This window comes from Lipotes vexillifer, unplaced genomic scaffold (assembly GCF_000442215.2).
Source record: "Lipotes vexillifer unplaced genomic scaffold, Lipotes_vexillifer_v1.1 scaffold837, whole genome shotgun sequence".
Taxonomy (NCBI): Eukaryota; Metazoa; Chordata; class Mammalia; order Artiodactyla; family Lipotidae; genus Lipotes; species Lipotes vexillifer.
The window spans coordinates 109,633-125,386 of NW_006775771.1; the positions used below are offsets into that span (position 1 = coordinate 109,633).

The window sequence follows — 15,754 nt, forward strand, 5'->3', positions numbered from 1 at the left end:
CCCTACACAGGAAATGGTCCAATTTTGTTATTGTTCTCAACAAAGATGTCCAAACAACAAAAAAAATTGCTGAGAGCTGGCTGAGACTGGTAACAATGATATGAAGCCTTAAAAGCCCAGTTCCTTTTTCTTTTTTAAAGTGGATTTGGGAAGGAGGAAGCTCTCTGGCATGTAAGGGACTGAATTTTCCGTGCCGTGGGGAATTTTTTTCCTGTCACTCTCTCACAGCTTCTGCTGCTAGTCTGGTGGGAATAAGAAAAAAAACTGTGACAACATTTTCCCAAGAGAGCAGCGATTTAACTTTTTGTTCTGTATCTTTAAAATATCTGTTCACTTATTTATTTTTTGAGCCTAATATTTATTGAATACAATTAAGTCATTAAGGCAGCAGACCCTTCTCAGTCTTGGTTACAGGCTCAGTGGTTATAGGAAGGACACTCTGGCAGGATTGATGGAGGATACCTTTTTAAACATCCTGGTGGAATCCTCACTTATCTGCATGAAACGCATAATCACATTGTTCAGATAGATGTCACTCAAGGTTGCGTGGTCTTTGCTTTCTCGTCTCACTTGGTTCAGGAGCAAATACCAGCAGTTCACTGGAGACAACAAGTTCTGGTCTTTCCTAAGGAGTGAAGGAGAGAGAGAATTACCATCAGGTTCAAAGCTGCCCCAATCAGCTAAGGGAAAGTCACCAAGGCAAACTAGGAGCCACAACAGATGGGCATCGTCCCTGTTCTTTCTTCTCTGAGCATTGCTCATAGCAAGACACTCCAGAGCCAGCAGAACAGTCTTCCAGGCTGCGAAGGCACCCAGCCAGCAATTCCCCTAGCCTTGGAAGAAACAACTCGAACCGAGAACACCAGTCAAAACCCACACTCCTGACAAGGGCATGTGACCCTAACATATACAGTACTAAGGCAGGCCTTTAGCTTTAAACACCCCATTGAAGAAAGCAGTTTATGTTTACATAAAAATCTATTGACTACTGTCTCACAGACAGACTGTGGTTTGCCACTGAACGCAAAGTGTGCTCTGAAATGTCCAGTCTGCTGTTGGAAAGAAATTTGGCTAGGTATACTTTCCATGGAACATAAATGTGAGGACGATTTACTAATCCCCTGATACTTAACCTCCAGCCTCCCAAAAAGTGTTCCTGGGAAGCAGAACTTTACAGGATTGTCGCAGGGCTTGTGAATAGAACCAAGAAGTTTACTGGCTTATGACATGTCACATCTCCTTTTTAAACCCATTAAGTTATTTCAGATTTGTAACCACTCCTTGTTTGATTCTACATAATAAAGTGAAAAGTGAATATAAACCACAAAGGGCAACTTGTAAAAAGTTTTAAAGAAAAACTCCAAACAAAAGCAGTGACCAACGGGGATATTACTGCTTTAAAAAAAAAAAAAAGTACAATGTTTGCTTTTTGTTTTTTTTACTTTAAAAACCTAACTCTAGGGCTTCCCTGGTGGCGCAGTGGTTCAGAGTCTGCCTGCCGATGCAGAGGACGCAGGTTCGTGCCCCGGTCTGGAAGGATCCCACATGCCGCGGAGCGGCTGGGCCCGTGAGCCATGGCCGCTGAGCCTGTGCGTCCGGGGCCTGTGCTCCGCAACGGGAGAGGCCACAACAGTGAGAGGCCCGCGTACCGCAAAAACAAAAAACAAACAAAAAAACCCCCTAACTCTAAATGGCAAAAAGAGGCCCGCGCACCGCAAAAACAAAAAACAAACAAAAAAACCCCCTAACTCTAAATGGCAAAATGGCACAGAATGTTTATCCTAACTCAGGGACACTAGTGCTATTTTATCAGACATGTTATCCTCCTAATATTCATGATGACTTATGATTCTGAATACTAATTAAATAAGAAAAATGATTAAAGAAGGACTTTCAGCCCTTACGTCCTTCGGATTCAGGATTTAACCCTGCATCAGTCAAAACCCTCTCTAAAAGAAAGAGGAAGTAGACCACAGAAGTATGGATGGATGTAAGGGAAGAAACCCCTGATCTAGGGTCCCAGCACTTATACCCAGAAGAGAAGCCTCCCACTCTCCCAGCTGTGGCACATTAAGAATTACACCCCCAATCTAAAGAACCCTCCTTTTCTCTCAAAGCCATCGGGCAAGGAAGGGGCAATGGTTCTATGGAAGAATACTGAAGCCTTTCCACTGACATTCTCTAGCCGCCCAGCCCAAGAGGTAAATGTTATCTTATATTAACTTTTCTGTATATCCTTTATGATAAAGTAACCCATAAGTTCTTTGAGAACATTTCATACTTTTTTGTATCCACAGGGCCCTGCCCATGGTCAGCATTAAATAAATGTTATTTCATTCATTGAACAAACACTTTTTATTGCCTTAATAGTAAGTGATAACAGTATCGACAACAACAAAAACAACAGAGGCGGCTAAGCTATCATTTACTGAGCACCTACTGAGCTCACAAGTCAAGAGCATGGAATATGGATCTATACTGCCTCGCTTCAAATCCCAGAACAATTACCTAGGAGATCTTGGCCAAATTATTTAAACCCCTCTGTGCCTCCGTTACTTCATTTGTAAAATGGGTAAAGCAACAGTATCGATCTCATAAGATTATGAGGATTATTTGAGTTAATATATATATTTTTAGGGCTTACTAGAATGCCTTAGATTCACAGTAAGTGCTGTGTAAAGTTAGCGATTTTCATCTAGTGGCTGGTCTAAAGACTTTACACACACTAACTCTACCTAATCCTTACCACTACAACTTAAGGCAGAGATGCTTTGTATCCCCTCTATCAATAAGAGAACTTAAGCTTTAGCAAGGCACGATTTGCTCAAGACCAAAGCTGGTGTCAGAGAAAGTCTCTGAGTCCAGGGAGGCTGATCCAAGCCTTGGTCTTTCTACCATGCTATGGCAACTTTAGGCCAAGGATTATCCTACACAACAAGCATCCCAAAACTGAGTAAGAGCTAGACTCCACAGCCCAGCTTAAATGACTGGTAAAGTAAAGGTGCTAAAGATTTAACATTTGTTTCGGGAAGAGAAGGAATACTGAGTGCATACCCCATGTCAGCTATTAATCACATCAACGATTTGTTACGTTTCTCATTTACTCGTCATAAAATCTCATTTTACAAGTTAGGAAACCAAGGCTCAGAAAGGTTAAGCAACTTGACCAAAGTCACACAGTAGAGCAGTATTCAAACCAGGTCTGTTTGACTCTTTCCTAAAGGGCTGTCTTTGATTTATTCCCCCCTAACCCTGGTTTGTCCTTTCTGTAGACTTATTACCTTATCTTCAGTTCTGTAGTCAATAATAAACTTACTCAAGGAAAATTCCGAGCTGCCTACCTTTTGAAGAAAACTAGTGAAAAAACCAGGAGGAACAAAAGGTGGCAGCTGACCCACTCAGGATCAGACTAGGGTGCATGGGCCCATCCATGTTTTCAGTTCACTAGAGATTACCAAGTACAGAACACAGAAGGAGACATTCAAAAATATTTACTGAATGTATAAATGGGCTGTCTTCTTATTTGCAATCACTTTTAAAAAGGGACAGTTTCTATAAATGAGGATCTAGTACTGGCTCCAGTCTCTGTCAAGCACATTTGATATTTGCTCACCCTGGGAACTATCACCAAAATTTATTTCTATGCTGACCAACACCAGAGGTTAAAGTCACCCAAAAATAAAAATTAAAAAAGTATTCCCTACCCAGAATAGCTCTGCATTTGCTTCTGCAAAAGGACCCCTACTTCCTTTTTTTCTGCAAAAGTTCCTACCTTTTTTTTATGATGAGAAGGGTTAGAAAAATTTTTTTATTGACGTAGAGTTGATGTACAATATCATGTAAGTTACAGGTGTACAATATAGTGATTCACAATTTTTAAAGGTTGCACTCCATTTATAGTTATCATAAAATATTGGCTATATTCCCCGTGTTGTACAATATATCCTTGTAGCTTATTTTATACATAATAGTTTGTACCTCTTAATCCCCTTCCCCCAGGTTGCCCCTCCCCACTTCCATCTCTGCACTGGTAACCACTAGTTTTTTCTCTGTATCTGTGAGTCTGCTTCTTCCTTATTATATTCACTAGTTTGTTTTTGTTTTTGTTTTTTTTGGGGGGGTACACGGGCCTCTCACTGTTGAGGCCTCTCCCGTTGCGGAGCACAGGCTCCGGACGCGCAGGCTCAGCGGCCATGGCTCATGGGTCTGGCCGCTCCGCAGCATGTGGGATCTTCCCGGACCGGGGCACGAACCCGTGTCCCCTGCATCGGCAGGCAGACTCTGAACCACTGTGCCACCAGGGAAGCCCAGTTTGTTGTATTTTTTAGATTCCACATATAAGTGATATCATACAGTATTTGTCTTTGTCTGACTGATTTCACTTAGCATAATACCCTCCAAGTCCATCCATGTTGCTGCAAATGGCAATATTTCATTATTTTTTATGGCTGAGCAGTATTCCATTGTGCATATTTAACACAGCTTCTTTATCCATTCATCTGTTCATGGACACATAGGTTGTTTCCATACCCTGGCAATTGTAAATAATGCTGCTATGAATATTGGGGTGCATGTATCTTTTTGCATTAGTGTGTTTTTTTTTGTGATATATACCCAGGAGTGGAATTGCGAAAAAGGAAATGCAAATGGCCAACAGGCACATGAAAAGATGCTCAACATTGCTAATCATCAAGGAAATGGAAATCAAAACTACGATGAGGGCTTCCTTGGTGGCACAGTGGTTAAGAATCTGCCTGCCAATGCAGGGGACACGAGTTCGAGCCCTGGTCTGGGAAGATCCCACATGCCGGGGAGCAATTGGGCCCGTGAGCCACAACTACTGAGCCTGCACGTCTGGAGCCTATGCTCCGCAACAAGAGAGGCCACAACAGTGAGAGGCCCGCGCGCTGTGATGAAGAGCGGCCCCCCACTCGCCGCAACTAGAGAAAGCCCTTGCACAGAAACGAAGACCCAACACAGCCAAAAATAAATAAATAAATAAATTAAAAAAAAAAAAACTATGATGAGATACCATCTCACTGTAGTGTCAGAATGGCCATCATCAAAAAGAACACAAATAACAAATGTTGGCGAGGGTGTGGAGGAAAGGGAACCCTTCTATACTGTTGGTGGGAATGTAAATTGGTGTAGCGACTGTGGAAAACAGTATGGAGGTTTCTCAAAAAACCTACCCTTTCTTTTTTTGTTAATTTTATTTTTGGCTGCATTGGGTCTTCATTGCTGTGCTCGGGCTTTCTCTAGTTGCGGCGAGCAGGGGCCACTCTTGGTTGTGGTGCATGGGCTTCTCACTGCGGTGGCTTCTCTTGTTGCGGAGCATGGGCTCTAGGAGCGCAGGCTCAGTAGTTGTGGCGCAGGGGCTTAGCTGCTCTGCGGCATGTGGGATCTTCCTGAACCAGGGCTCGAACCCGTGTCCCCTGCATTGGCAGGCGGATTCTTAACCACTGCACCACCGGGGAAGTCCCTACCCTACTTTTTATGTAGGATCCAAGGCCACAGAAGGGTGTAAAATGAAACTGCAAAGCCAATGGTGAAGGCTAAGATGCGCTTCTCTGCAACCCCCTTCCATTTGGAGCCCAGGCTGAGCAGACGGGCCTCCTTGTTGTCCCCTGTGTGCGTGGGCGAGTGGCTTTCTGTTCTACCATCTCACTGAGATAGTAGTTCTGTTGCTCCTGACTTTAGGCTGTGATGCAATGCAATAGGACTGGCGATGGGGAAGTCCTCCCTTCCAGCTCCCTACCTTGCATTAGCCTCGTCTTCTGTCCCCACGTGGGACTAAGGGGTGATATAATCACCACGCAAGTTTTCAATTCCCTTTTCCTTTTTTGGCACCTGGAAATTTCCCTTACTTTCCTGAGTTCAGTTATACATTTAAAGTGATGTCAGCATTTCCAGGAGTTTTACAGCACAAGTATTTTTCATATTATCTAGTTCATTGTATTTCCAGAAATGAAAGACTGGGAGGTCTTTTTCGTATCTCCTAAACAAGTCTATTGCTTTCTACCTGCAGTGTTGCCAGTTCATGCCATTATGGTGAGGGTCTTCCACCTGGTCTCCCTCCCTTGACTGTGTCCTCCTCCAGCCCCCAATCCTATCTACGGTCTTTGTCATCATCTCAAAATGCAGGTGTAAGCCGGTCTTCTTTCTACTTAAAACTCTACGAAGCCTTCTCAGGCCCTTAGGATAAAGTCCAAACTTCCTGGTATGATCCACAGGCCTCCATGATCTGGCACAATGTACAGTGGGCGCCACACAGCTCACCACCTTGCTACTCACTCCCACCGGCCTACTTTCTGCTCTGCAAAGCTACCCTACACCCCTTCCCTTCTGGTCTCTTATGAGTGATGTTCCCCTTGCCTGAACCTCTTGCTCTGGTCCCTTTACTGGCCAACTAGCCCTTCAGGTCTTCACTTACGTATCACTTCTTCCAGGACCTTTCCTGGACCCTGCTGTCCCCACCTCCACTGCAGAATGGATTTCTGTCAGGTCTGTCCCTGGCATCTACCCCGTGAGAGCCCTTGTATACTCTACTGGAGTTGTCTGCCTACTTGTGTCTCAGATTTAAATTCTAAAGTAAATCTCATCAGAAAAACCTGCATGTATCTTTTTTTAAACAAATGAAGTATAGATGACAGTGAACATAGGTTTGAACTGTGCAGGTCTACTTACACAGATGTTTTTCAATAAATATAGTCCCTGTGGGACTTCCCTGGTGGCACAGTGCTTAGAAGTCCGCCTGCCAATGAAGGGGACACGGGTTCGAACCCTGGTCCGGGAAGATCCCACATGCCGCGGAGCAACTAAGCCTGTGCGCCGCAACTACTGAGCTTGCGCTCTACAGCCTGCGAGCCACAACTACTGAAGCTCGTGCACCTAGGGCCCGTGCTCCGCAACAAAGAGTAGCCCCTGCTAGCCGCAACTAGAGAAAGCCCGCGCACAGCAACAAAGACCCAGCGCAGCCAAAAATAAAAATAAAAAATAAATTTATATAAAAGAAACATAGTACCTCTATTTTCATTACATCCTTAAATTAACTAGATGCGGGGGAAAGTTTCTGTTCAGTTAGAGATCACAATATGTAGAACTTGGGTTTGAGTCCTGATCTGTCCATAACTGTTTCAGCTTCCTGCCTTTAGGTGACTCATTTATCAATCCCTTTATTTTTGAGGCAGAGATAGCAGTATGTGGACTTTCAACTGTGCAGGGGATTGGTGCCCCTAACTCCAGTGTTCTTCAAGGGTCAACTGTGCAATTAATATAAGGTTTAATTAAGCTAGATTGTATGCATTTTACCAAAAGCCCTTGTTTTAAGTCAGTATCAACTGCAATGACCACAAGCATGATTGGGGGGTGGGATATAAATTTAAGCAACCCTCACTGCTTATTTTCATGTAAGATCACTATACAGAAATCTTGAGGTCTTTGCTTGAAGAATCAGCTATTTAAAATTTGCCCATCCAAATACCTACCTGTGTTAAACAACAACTCCTAGTGTATTTATTGTAAAGAGAAACATGTCAAGAGAATACTGTTAGTTTAAAATGTAATACATTTATGCTCATAAATTATAAATGCAGAGGGTTGCTTTTATCTATGGGGATATATCAATCAACAACTTTTCAGACAAAAATGGAAAATTCTAAAACCAATAAGGGTGGTAAAAAGATAGGATATCCCCTTGGAAAGGTGAATTTGAGGCAAGTCCCTCTTACTTGTACTGCTGATGATCCTTAGTGCTTCTTGTTTTTGCCATGAACCTTTCTGCTAACTTTTCTAGGTTCCGAGAATATTCCGTCTCAATTTCGGCTTTTTTCCGGAAGAAATCTTGCAGGTCCTGCAGAAGCTGAACTCGCATCTCTGTTTGCTGCTCCAGGCATTTCTGTTGTTCTACCAGTTGAGCTCGAATTTCTAAGGACAGAAGAGAATCCATTTGATGATTTCATGAAAATTACTGAGGTGTGCTGGTATGTGCAAGATAAAAATAATGAATCCTATTATACATTTAGCTCTGTATTGGACCTTTACCAGGCTGCTGTGCTCAGGTTGGGTCTTTAAATAAGATATCTGCTGACCCTGTAAAAGAATGAGATAAGCCTCTGGAAAGAATGTAATAAATTAGAATAGAGGGCTTCCCTGGTGGCGCAGTGGTTGAGAGTCCGCCTGCCGATGCAGGGGACATGGGTTCATGCCCCAGTCCGGGAGGATCCCACATACCGCGGAGTGGCTGGGCCCGTGAGCCATGGCCGCTGAGCCTATGCGTCCGGAGCCTGTGCTCCGCAACGGGAGAGGCCACGGCGGTGAGAGGCCCGTGTACCGAAAAAAAAAAAAAAATTAGAATAGAAACATGGATTACATTTGCAATGCCACAAACATGCGTGGAGTCATGAGGGGGGAAAAAAATGAAAGCCTTTCAGATAACAATTTGTAACACGTGACATCTTTGGGTAGCTGAGGACACTGTAGCTTTTTTTGTTTTTTTGTTTTGTGTTTTTTTGTGGTACGCGGGCCTCTCACTGTTGTGGCCTCTCCCGTTGTGGAGCACAGACTCCGGACGCGCAGGCTCAGCGGCCATGGCTCACGGGCCCAGCCGCTCCGCGGCATGTGGGATCCTCCCGGACCGGGGCACGAACCCGCGTCCCCTGCATCGGCAGGTGGACTCTCAACCACTGCGCCACGAGGGAAGCCCGACACTGTAGTTTTTTAAACAGCATTTCACCTCAACTATCCTTTTTGAGTTTGAATGGCAAAGAAGTGAGCATCATTTCTTCCAGACTTCTGAACCTTCTCAATTTCTTTGCCAGTTGGCACATACAAACACTGACATCTGGTAATTTTTATTTAGTGCATAAATTTCTAGTTTGTAAAACACATAGCTTCAGGGTTTATAGGAATGCCACACCTAAAAATAATTTCCTTTTATATCCAAATAATCCATTCATTATGGGGCAATCCTTGGATTCCACTTTATTATCCTGATCACAAGATCAAGAGCTCTTCACTTGGCTTTCACTTTTTCCCCATTGCTCAAACTAAGCCTTATCGACACATTTATCTGAAAAGAATCCTTTGACAATTTTAATACATTAGGAACAGGAAGGTTAGTCATTTAGTGATTTAGTAGAAACACAAAAGCAAAAGTGTGTCATGCAAAACTATCTGCAAATGACTGTAACAATGAACCATGTGTGTTTTGGAAAATAAGATACAGTAACTATTAACTACTGACTTGTTTTTGTTCTGAGACTCAGGGCTAACATCCAAAGACAAGAATATTCATACTGGAAAACTTCTTTATTTCATCCTTCCCAGTGTCGGGTGCATTATTCCCTAAAAGTGAGGGCTGAATCTAATTCAGTGGAGTTTAAGAAACTGATGTCCAAATAACAGCTCCTCAATTTCTTCCCATGCTTCTTCTCAAAGACTGAGCCGACAGTATGTATTCACATACTTGACCATGTGTAATCAGGCTCATTAACAGCACAGCCATCCAGTTCTGAATGAGGAGTCAGGAAATTTGCTCAACTTAACAGCTAATAACAATCAAATGCTTGCTGTTCTACACCCTAATGAAGTGGATACTAGTATTATCCTCATTTTGCAAAGAGGAAACTGAGGTTTAATGAGATAACATACTTCACGTAGAGACTTCAGCTTGTAAGTGGCACCCGCAGGACCTCTAACCCAGGTCCGTCCGTCAATTAATTGAACGCTTCTGCCTGCCTTTCATCCGTGCAACATGTTTTAAGTACCTACAGTGTGCCAGGCCTATATCCTGGCAAAGAAGATACAGTAACTATGAAACAAGGTCTCTGATCTCAATAAGCTCATGTCCAAGCAACATGGTTTTGGGGGAGTCCCGGGGGAAGATGGGAAAGCATTTCTCAACCGTCCTCTCTTGGTTTCTCCACTTGGAGATTGGGGGATCCTATTCTTAATCTCATAAAAGTGTGGGGAACACCAAAGCGAAGACATTATTACGGGCTTTTAACTACGACGAACAGCAGCTGGTTTTTAGTCCATCAAAGTAAATATTTTTCAATACAGTATTATAATCAGCATGTCTGCCAAACTCCCCCCCCCCCACAAATACAGACCTAGTTTTCTTTCATAAAGAAAAAAAAAAAAAATCAAGGGTGGGGGCATTTCTCATCCAGGAAGTCTTTTTTGATGAAGTAATTTTAGCACATCTTGCTGTGCTAAGTGAAAAAAAAAAAATCAGTCGTCTTTGGCTGTCAATGAGTTCTGTTTTGTTTTGTTTCTCCCCCCCCCTCCTTTTTTCAATTTTATTATAAAAAAACTTTTATTATAAAAACATGTATATTATTTAAAAGCTTAGCTCATGGTGTGTCTAAGTATTACTTGCTTTATTCTTGCCTTTTCTTATTAAATCCAGTATGTGGTGAATGGGCTATTTCCTTTTTATTCTTAGGTTTTATAACAATATGTAAAGTTACTCTTCCATTGTTCTTTTTGTTTTTGTACAAGTACACAAAAATTATATGGGCTTCCTTCTTGGATCTCATTCTTAGATTTTCTCTTGCTTGCTTCCTTCAGGGTTTAAAATCAAGAACTAGGGAGTTTTGAGAAGGAGGACTCTATTTTATTTATTTTTAATTAAAAAATTTTTTTTTTGTGGTACGCGGGCCTCTCACTGCTGTGGCCTCTCCCGTTGCGGAGCACAGGCTCCGGACGCACAGGCTCAGCAGCCATGGCTCACGGGCCCAGGCGCTCCGCGGCATGTGGGATCTTCTCGGACTGGGGCACGAACCCGTGTCCCCTGCACTGGCAGGCGGACTCTCAACCACTGCGCCACCAGGGAAGCCCCGGAGGACTCTATTTTAAACAGTTACAATCCCATCCTCATTTTGCAGGGAGTAAATGTTATTTCACATTATCTGTAATTTTCCAGTCAAAATAGGACACTGGCAACATTTTCAATAGTGGGAAAAGTGGAGGGACAGAACAAAAAGTATGCTCCAAAAATCGGAGAGAATTTGTTTGATTATCTTTTAATTTAGAAAAGTTTAGGACAAATGAGGAAAAGATCACAAGGAAATCAAAAGCACAATGAGATACCACTTCACATCCACTAGGATGGCTGTAATCAAAGACACAAGTGTTGGTGAAGGGTGGAGAAACTGGAACCCTCATACACTGCTGGTAGGAATGTAAAATGGTACAGCCACTTTGTAAAACAATGTGGCAGTTCCTCAAAAGGTTGACATAGACTTAACAAATCTACTCCTAGGTATATACCCAAGAGAAAACACATTTCCCACAAAACATATAGACAAATGGTTACGGCAGCATGATTCTTAACAGCTGAAAAGTGGAAATAATCTAAATGTCCATCAACATGGAACAGAAAAACAAAATGAGATATAGCCAAAATGAGATATAGTTTCATGCTTATATTGAAAATATAAACTTAGTGAATAAAAGTAGTCACTCATGGAAAGTGTGATTACATTAATGTGAAATGTCCAAAAGAGACTAATCCACAGAAACAGAAAGTAGATTAGGTGTTGACTAGGGCTGGAGGTGTTGGGGAAAATGGGAAGTGACTGATAAGGGGTGCAGGGTTTTTTTTGGGGGGGGGGTGATGAAAATGTTCAAAAAGTGATTGTGGTGACAGTTATAAAACAGTGAGTACACTAAAAAACAGTTAATTGTACACTTTAAATGGGTATATTGAATGATATATAACATATCACAATATAGCTGTTATATAAAAAACAACAGACTGCCATATCACAATTCATTGAAATTTTGGTTGAGACATTTCTGAGAATGGTAACAGTAGTAACAACAAAATGACTCCTTGGGACTTCCCTGGCGGTCCAGTGGCTAAGACCGCGCACTTCCAATACAGAGGGCCCGGGTTCGCTCCCTGGTCAGGGAACTAGATCCCACGTGCCGCAACGAAGATCAAAGATCCCGCTTGCCGAAACTAAGACCCGGCGCAGCCAAATAAATAAATAAGTAAAATAATAATAATAAAAAAATGAGTCCTCCTATTTCCATACCTCATACTTTTTAGTAGTTTATCAAATTTTACAACATATGGGCAAGCACTTTAAAATGATGTCTTCACAAAATGGCTCTTGCTTCAATATTTTAATTTCATCCTGAATATATCTGTGAGTCAGAATAGTAAATTTAATTACTGGCTAGCATCATTTGTACATTAATTATTACAATTTCTAATGGTATAGAAAAAATTTACCTAATAGAACATCAGGAGGGGCTTATCACCATGACTCCCAGACAACTGCATAAAACAGCGCAAACTCTTTCAGGCAGAAAAATGCCATCTCTGAGGAGGCTCCAAGCAGCTATTATTTAAATCTAGGGCAGGACCTACTAAATACTAATAATGGCCATTTTAAAGGAGCTAAAATTTACTGTTTTTTTTTAAATGACTTATTTAATTTCTGTTCTACCAGAGCATCACCACAGGATGAATCAACATCAATAATCCAACAAGAATAACACACAAAAAGACTATGCTTTCAAACTACTCAATTAATTTGTTTAAAAAATTGAAATAGTTCCTCTAAGCTACAGAAATATTGACTAATACTTACCAAATAAAATGGAATTGCCTAGGAAAGGAGGAAATGGAGGTATTTCTTGCTATTGCTCTGATAAAGGGAAGTCCGAACCCTTAAAATAAATCTGTGTGAGACCACAGAGTGTGATGCATGTTTCACGGAAAGACTGAGGCCAGGCTGGGCTGTTTCTCTAATATGCTACTGAATGGTTAGGACTAGGGCATAAAACTGATAGACTGGGTGTGATACTAGTGATCATCCAGCAAAAAATAAAAACACAGCAACACTTCTAAAGCATCAAAGACCATCTCAATTATTTCATAGTCTTGTTTCGTCAGACCTTCCTTATGATGTCAAAAAAGTCTACATTGCGTGTGGATTTATCAGTACCTTTACCTGTGGGCTATAAGGAATTCTCCCAAATACCAGGTAAGAACCACTGGAATATCTTTAAAGAGAAGAACCCAATTAGACTAACTGGTTCCGTCAATTGTTCACGTAATCATTGCTGATGTGAATATTTATATAATCTTGCAGCTACTGATTAGCTAAACACTAGGTGCAAACTTCTGTGAAACATGCTGGGACTTCCCTGGTGGCGCCGTGGTTAAGAATCTGCCTGCCAATGCAGGGGACACGGGTTCGAGCCCTGGTCCGGTAAGATCCCACATGCTGCAGAACAACTAAGCCCATGTGCCACAACTGGTAAGCCTGTGTTCTAGAGCCCATGAGCCACAACTACTGAAGCCGGTGCACCTAAGGCCCGTGCTCCGCAACAAGAGAAGCCACCGCAATGAGAAGCCCGCGCACCACAACGAAGAGTAGCCCCCGCTCGCCGCAACTAGAGAAAGCCCGCGCGCAGCAACGAACACCCAACGTGGCCAATAAATTAATTAATTAATTAATTAAAAAGAAATATGCTAAAAAGGCTAGAAATTTGGAGCAAAAAAAAAAAAATCCATAAACGTGAATGAACTTTATTAATTTCTTTTTGTGTGTGAATAGATTGAATAAGCAAAGGCCGTTTCTTCATTTCACTAGAAATCTGAACCCAAGATTTATGCTTCTTTTACACTCTGCACGTTATGGACCCATGTTGGAGTTACGGTGTCACCTATTACAAGTCACATGACATGGGGCAAGTTGCTTAACATCTCGAAAAATGAGAGTTCCACCTCATGAGGCTGTGGTGAATTAAATGAGATGATGTAAGTGAAAAGCATGCTGCAATCTGTAAACCACTATGAAACAGATGGAGATGTTATTATTACTAGTATCAGCAGGCTTTCACTAGAAAAATATTTATTGACTATTTCCTTGTGGCAGACTCCCTTCTAAGTGGCTCTAATAACAGACTGGAAATCATAAGCCCCATCCCTCAGTGAGAAGACAGCCAAGACAAACAGATAGTGAGAGCTAGTGACCTTCAGGGCCTTGATTTACCAATGTCAAGGAGCAATGGGAGGAGGTGTGTCGGGAAAAGAGGCAAACGCCGAGGGGGTGATGCTGAGGGGGACACAGCAGTGTGCTGGCAGACACAAAGGGGAAGGGCATCCCAGGCTGAAAGAACACAAGCACAGGCAGGAGGAAAGCACAGGAAGAGTACCTTGCCAAGTGCTTCTCTGTGCTAAAACCGAACTCTGGCTGGGTAATGGGTCTAGTCATGGGCTAGGTCAGAAAGGATCCCACACGGTAGACTAAGGAGTAAAATTTTGTCTTTTAGGCCAGTTTCCCCAACTGGCTTGATGATAGGAGCCACCAGGGGTGATTACTAAAAATACCTGTGTCCAGGTCCCTCAGCTGGATATTTTGATTCTGTTGGTCTGACAGGACCGGGAACAGAGGATCTCAACTAAGTACCCAGGTGAATCTTACCACTGGGCAACTGTAGGAAACACCAGTTGGGAGGAATTGAACAATTTTGAACAAGAAAGACACATGATCAGATCTGCATTCTAGAACACAGCACAAATAAATGAATAAATGAAATGAAAGGCTATGCATCCTATACCTTATTAAATTCTTTCCTTTGTAAGCTATAGGGGTCCTCATTTGAATTATGAATTATTGGGCAAAACAAACCAACACCACCGACAAAAACCCTCACAAGAATGAATGGTATCCATGTTTTTCTCTGCCTAAGCCTATTATTTTAATTAGTTATGAATCACTCATTTCTGTCATCTGGTGTGGAACTAATGAGTATGTCCATGTTATCTGTTATCAGAGAGGAGAAGCTGATTGTCACCCACATTGTAGGAAAAAAGCTCTGCTGCCCAATATGCAGCCATCTGTCACACTGAGCGCCTGAAATGTGGCTGCTCCAAACTGAGATGTGCTCTAAGTGTAAAATACACAGAGGACCTCAAAATCTTAGTGTGGGGAAAAAAAAGAACATAAAAGTGTCTCATTAATATTTTTTATATTAGTTAATGTTAGAATTAAAAATTTTACATATTTTGGTTATAAAAAGATGTTAAAATTAATATCACCTGTTCATCTCCTTTTTTTAAAAAAAATGTGACTGCTAAAGAAAATTTAAAATTGGAAATGTGGCTCATCTATAGGACAATTCTCCTCTAGTACATGAGTGAATTAGCAACTAAGTTTCTCATAAGTGGAACCTGGAATGTGGGGTTACCATCAGAAAAGGTCTTTGAAGAGTTAGCGGACTTGAGATCAGAAGACAAGATTTATGCACAAGGCAAATACGGGGTAGAATACAGAGTATCAGGACGTCAGTTCCAGTTAGGAGTAGGACCTAGGAAGAGTAACCATCTCTGTGGAACTCATGTTTCCTCAACTGCAAAATGATCGCTAATCCTAACTGCCATATTCGCCTCCCAAAGGCAATAGAAGGCTTCAATGAGATGAGATATACAAAGACTTCCTCATCATGTCAAACACTGTTTTGGCCAATTATCATATAATATGGATTGAAAAAAGTAAAATACAAGTTCTAGATTTGATGGTGTCAACTACACAGACTAAAGGGCTTTCAGAAAAGAAAAGACTATGGGCCAGAGCTGGGGCCTTCATCAGTGATAGCTTCAGAGGTAGTTGGCCCTGCACTGCATCTAAAGGATATGTAAAATTCGGAAGGCTATGCAAATCTGGGGAATGGAAAAGTAGTTCTTTAAATAACTGAAAATGATAATTCTTTTTTTTTTTTTTTTTTTTTG

At 41.8% G+C, this 15,754-nt stretch overlaps 1 protein-coding gene across 1 annotated transcript in view; it reads right to left on the reverse strand.

Annotated features, from left to right (window-relative positions):
• LOC103085585 (SLIT-ROBO Rho GTPase-activating protein 1) overlaps positions 1-15,754 on the reverse strand; it is a gene marked incomplete at its 3' end in the record, with an annotated part of 235,377 nt that overhangs the window by 95,078 nt on the left and 124,545 nt on the right. Inside the window, exons 2-3 of the mRNA XM_007450191.1 lie at positions 7,731-7,926; positions 463-625 (exon numbers count right to left, since the gene is read on the reverse strand). Of these exons, the coding sequence (XP_007450253.1) occupies positions 463-625; positions 7,731-7,926 (359 nt within the window). The remainder of the gene's footprint in view (positions 1-462; positions 626-7,730; positions 7,927-15,754) is intronic.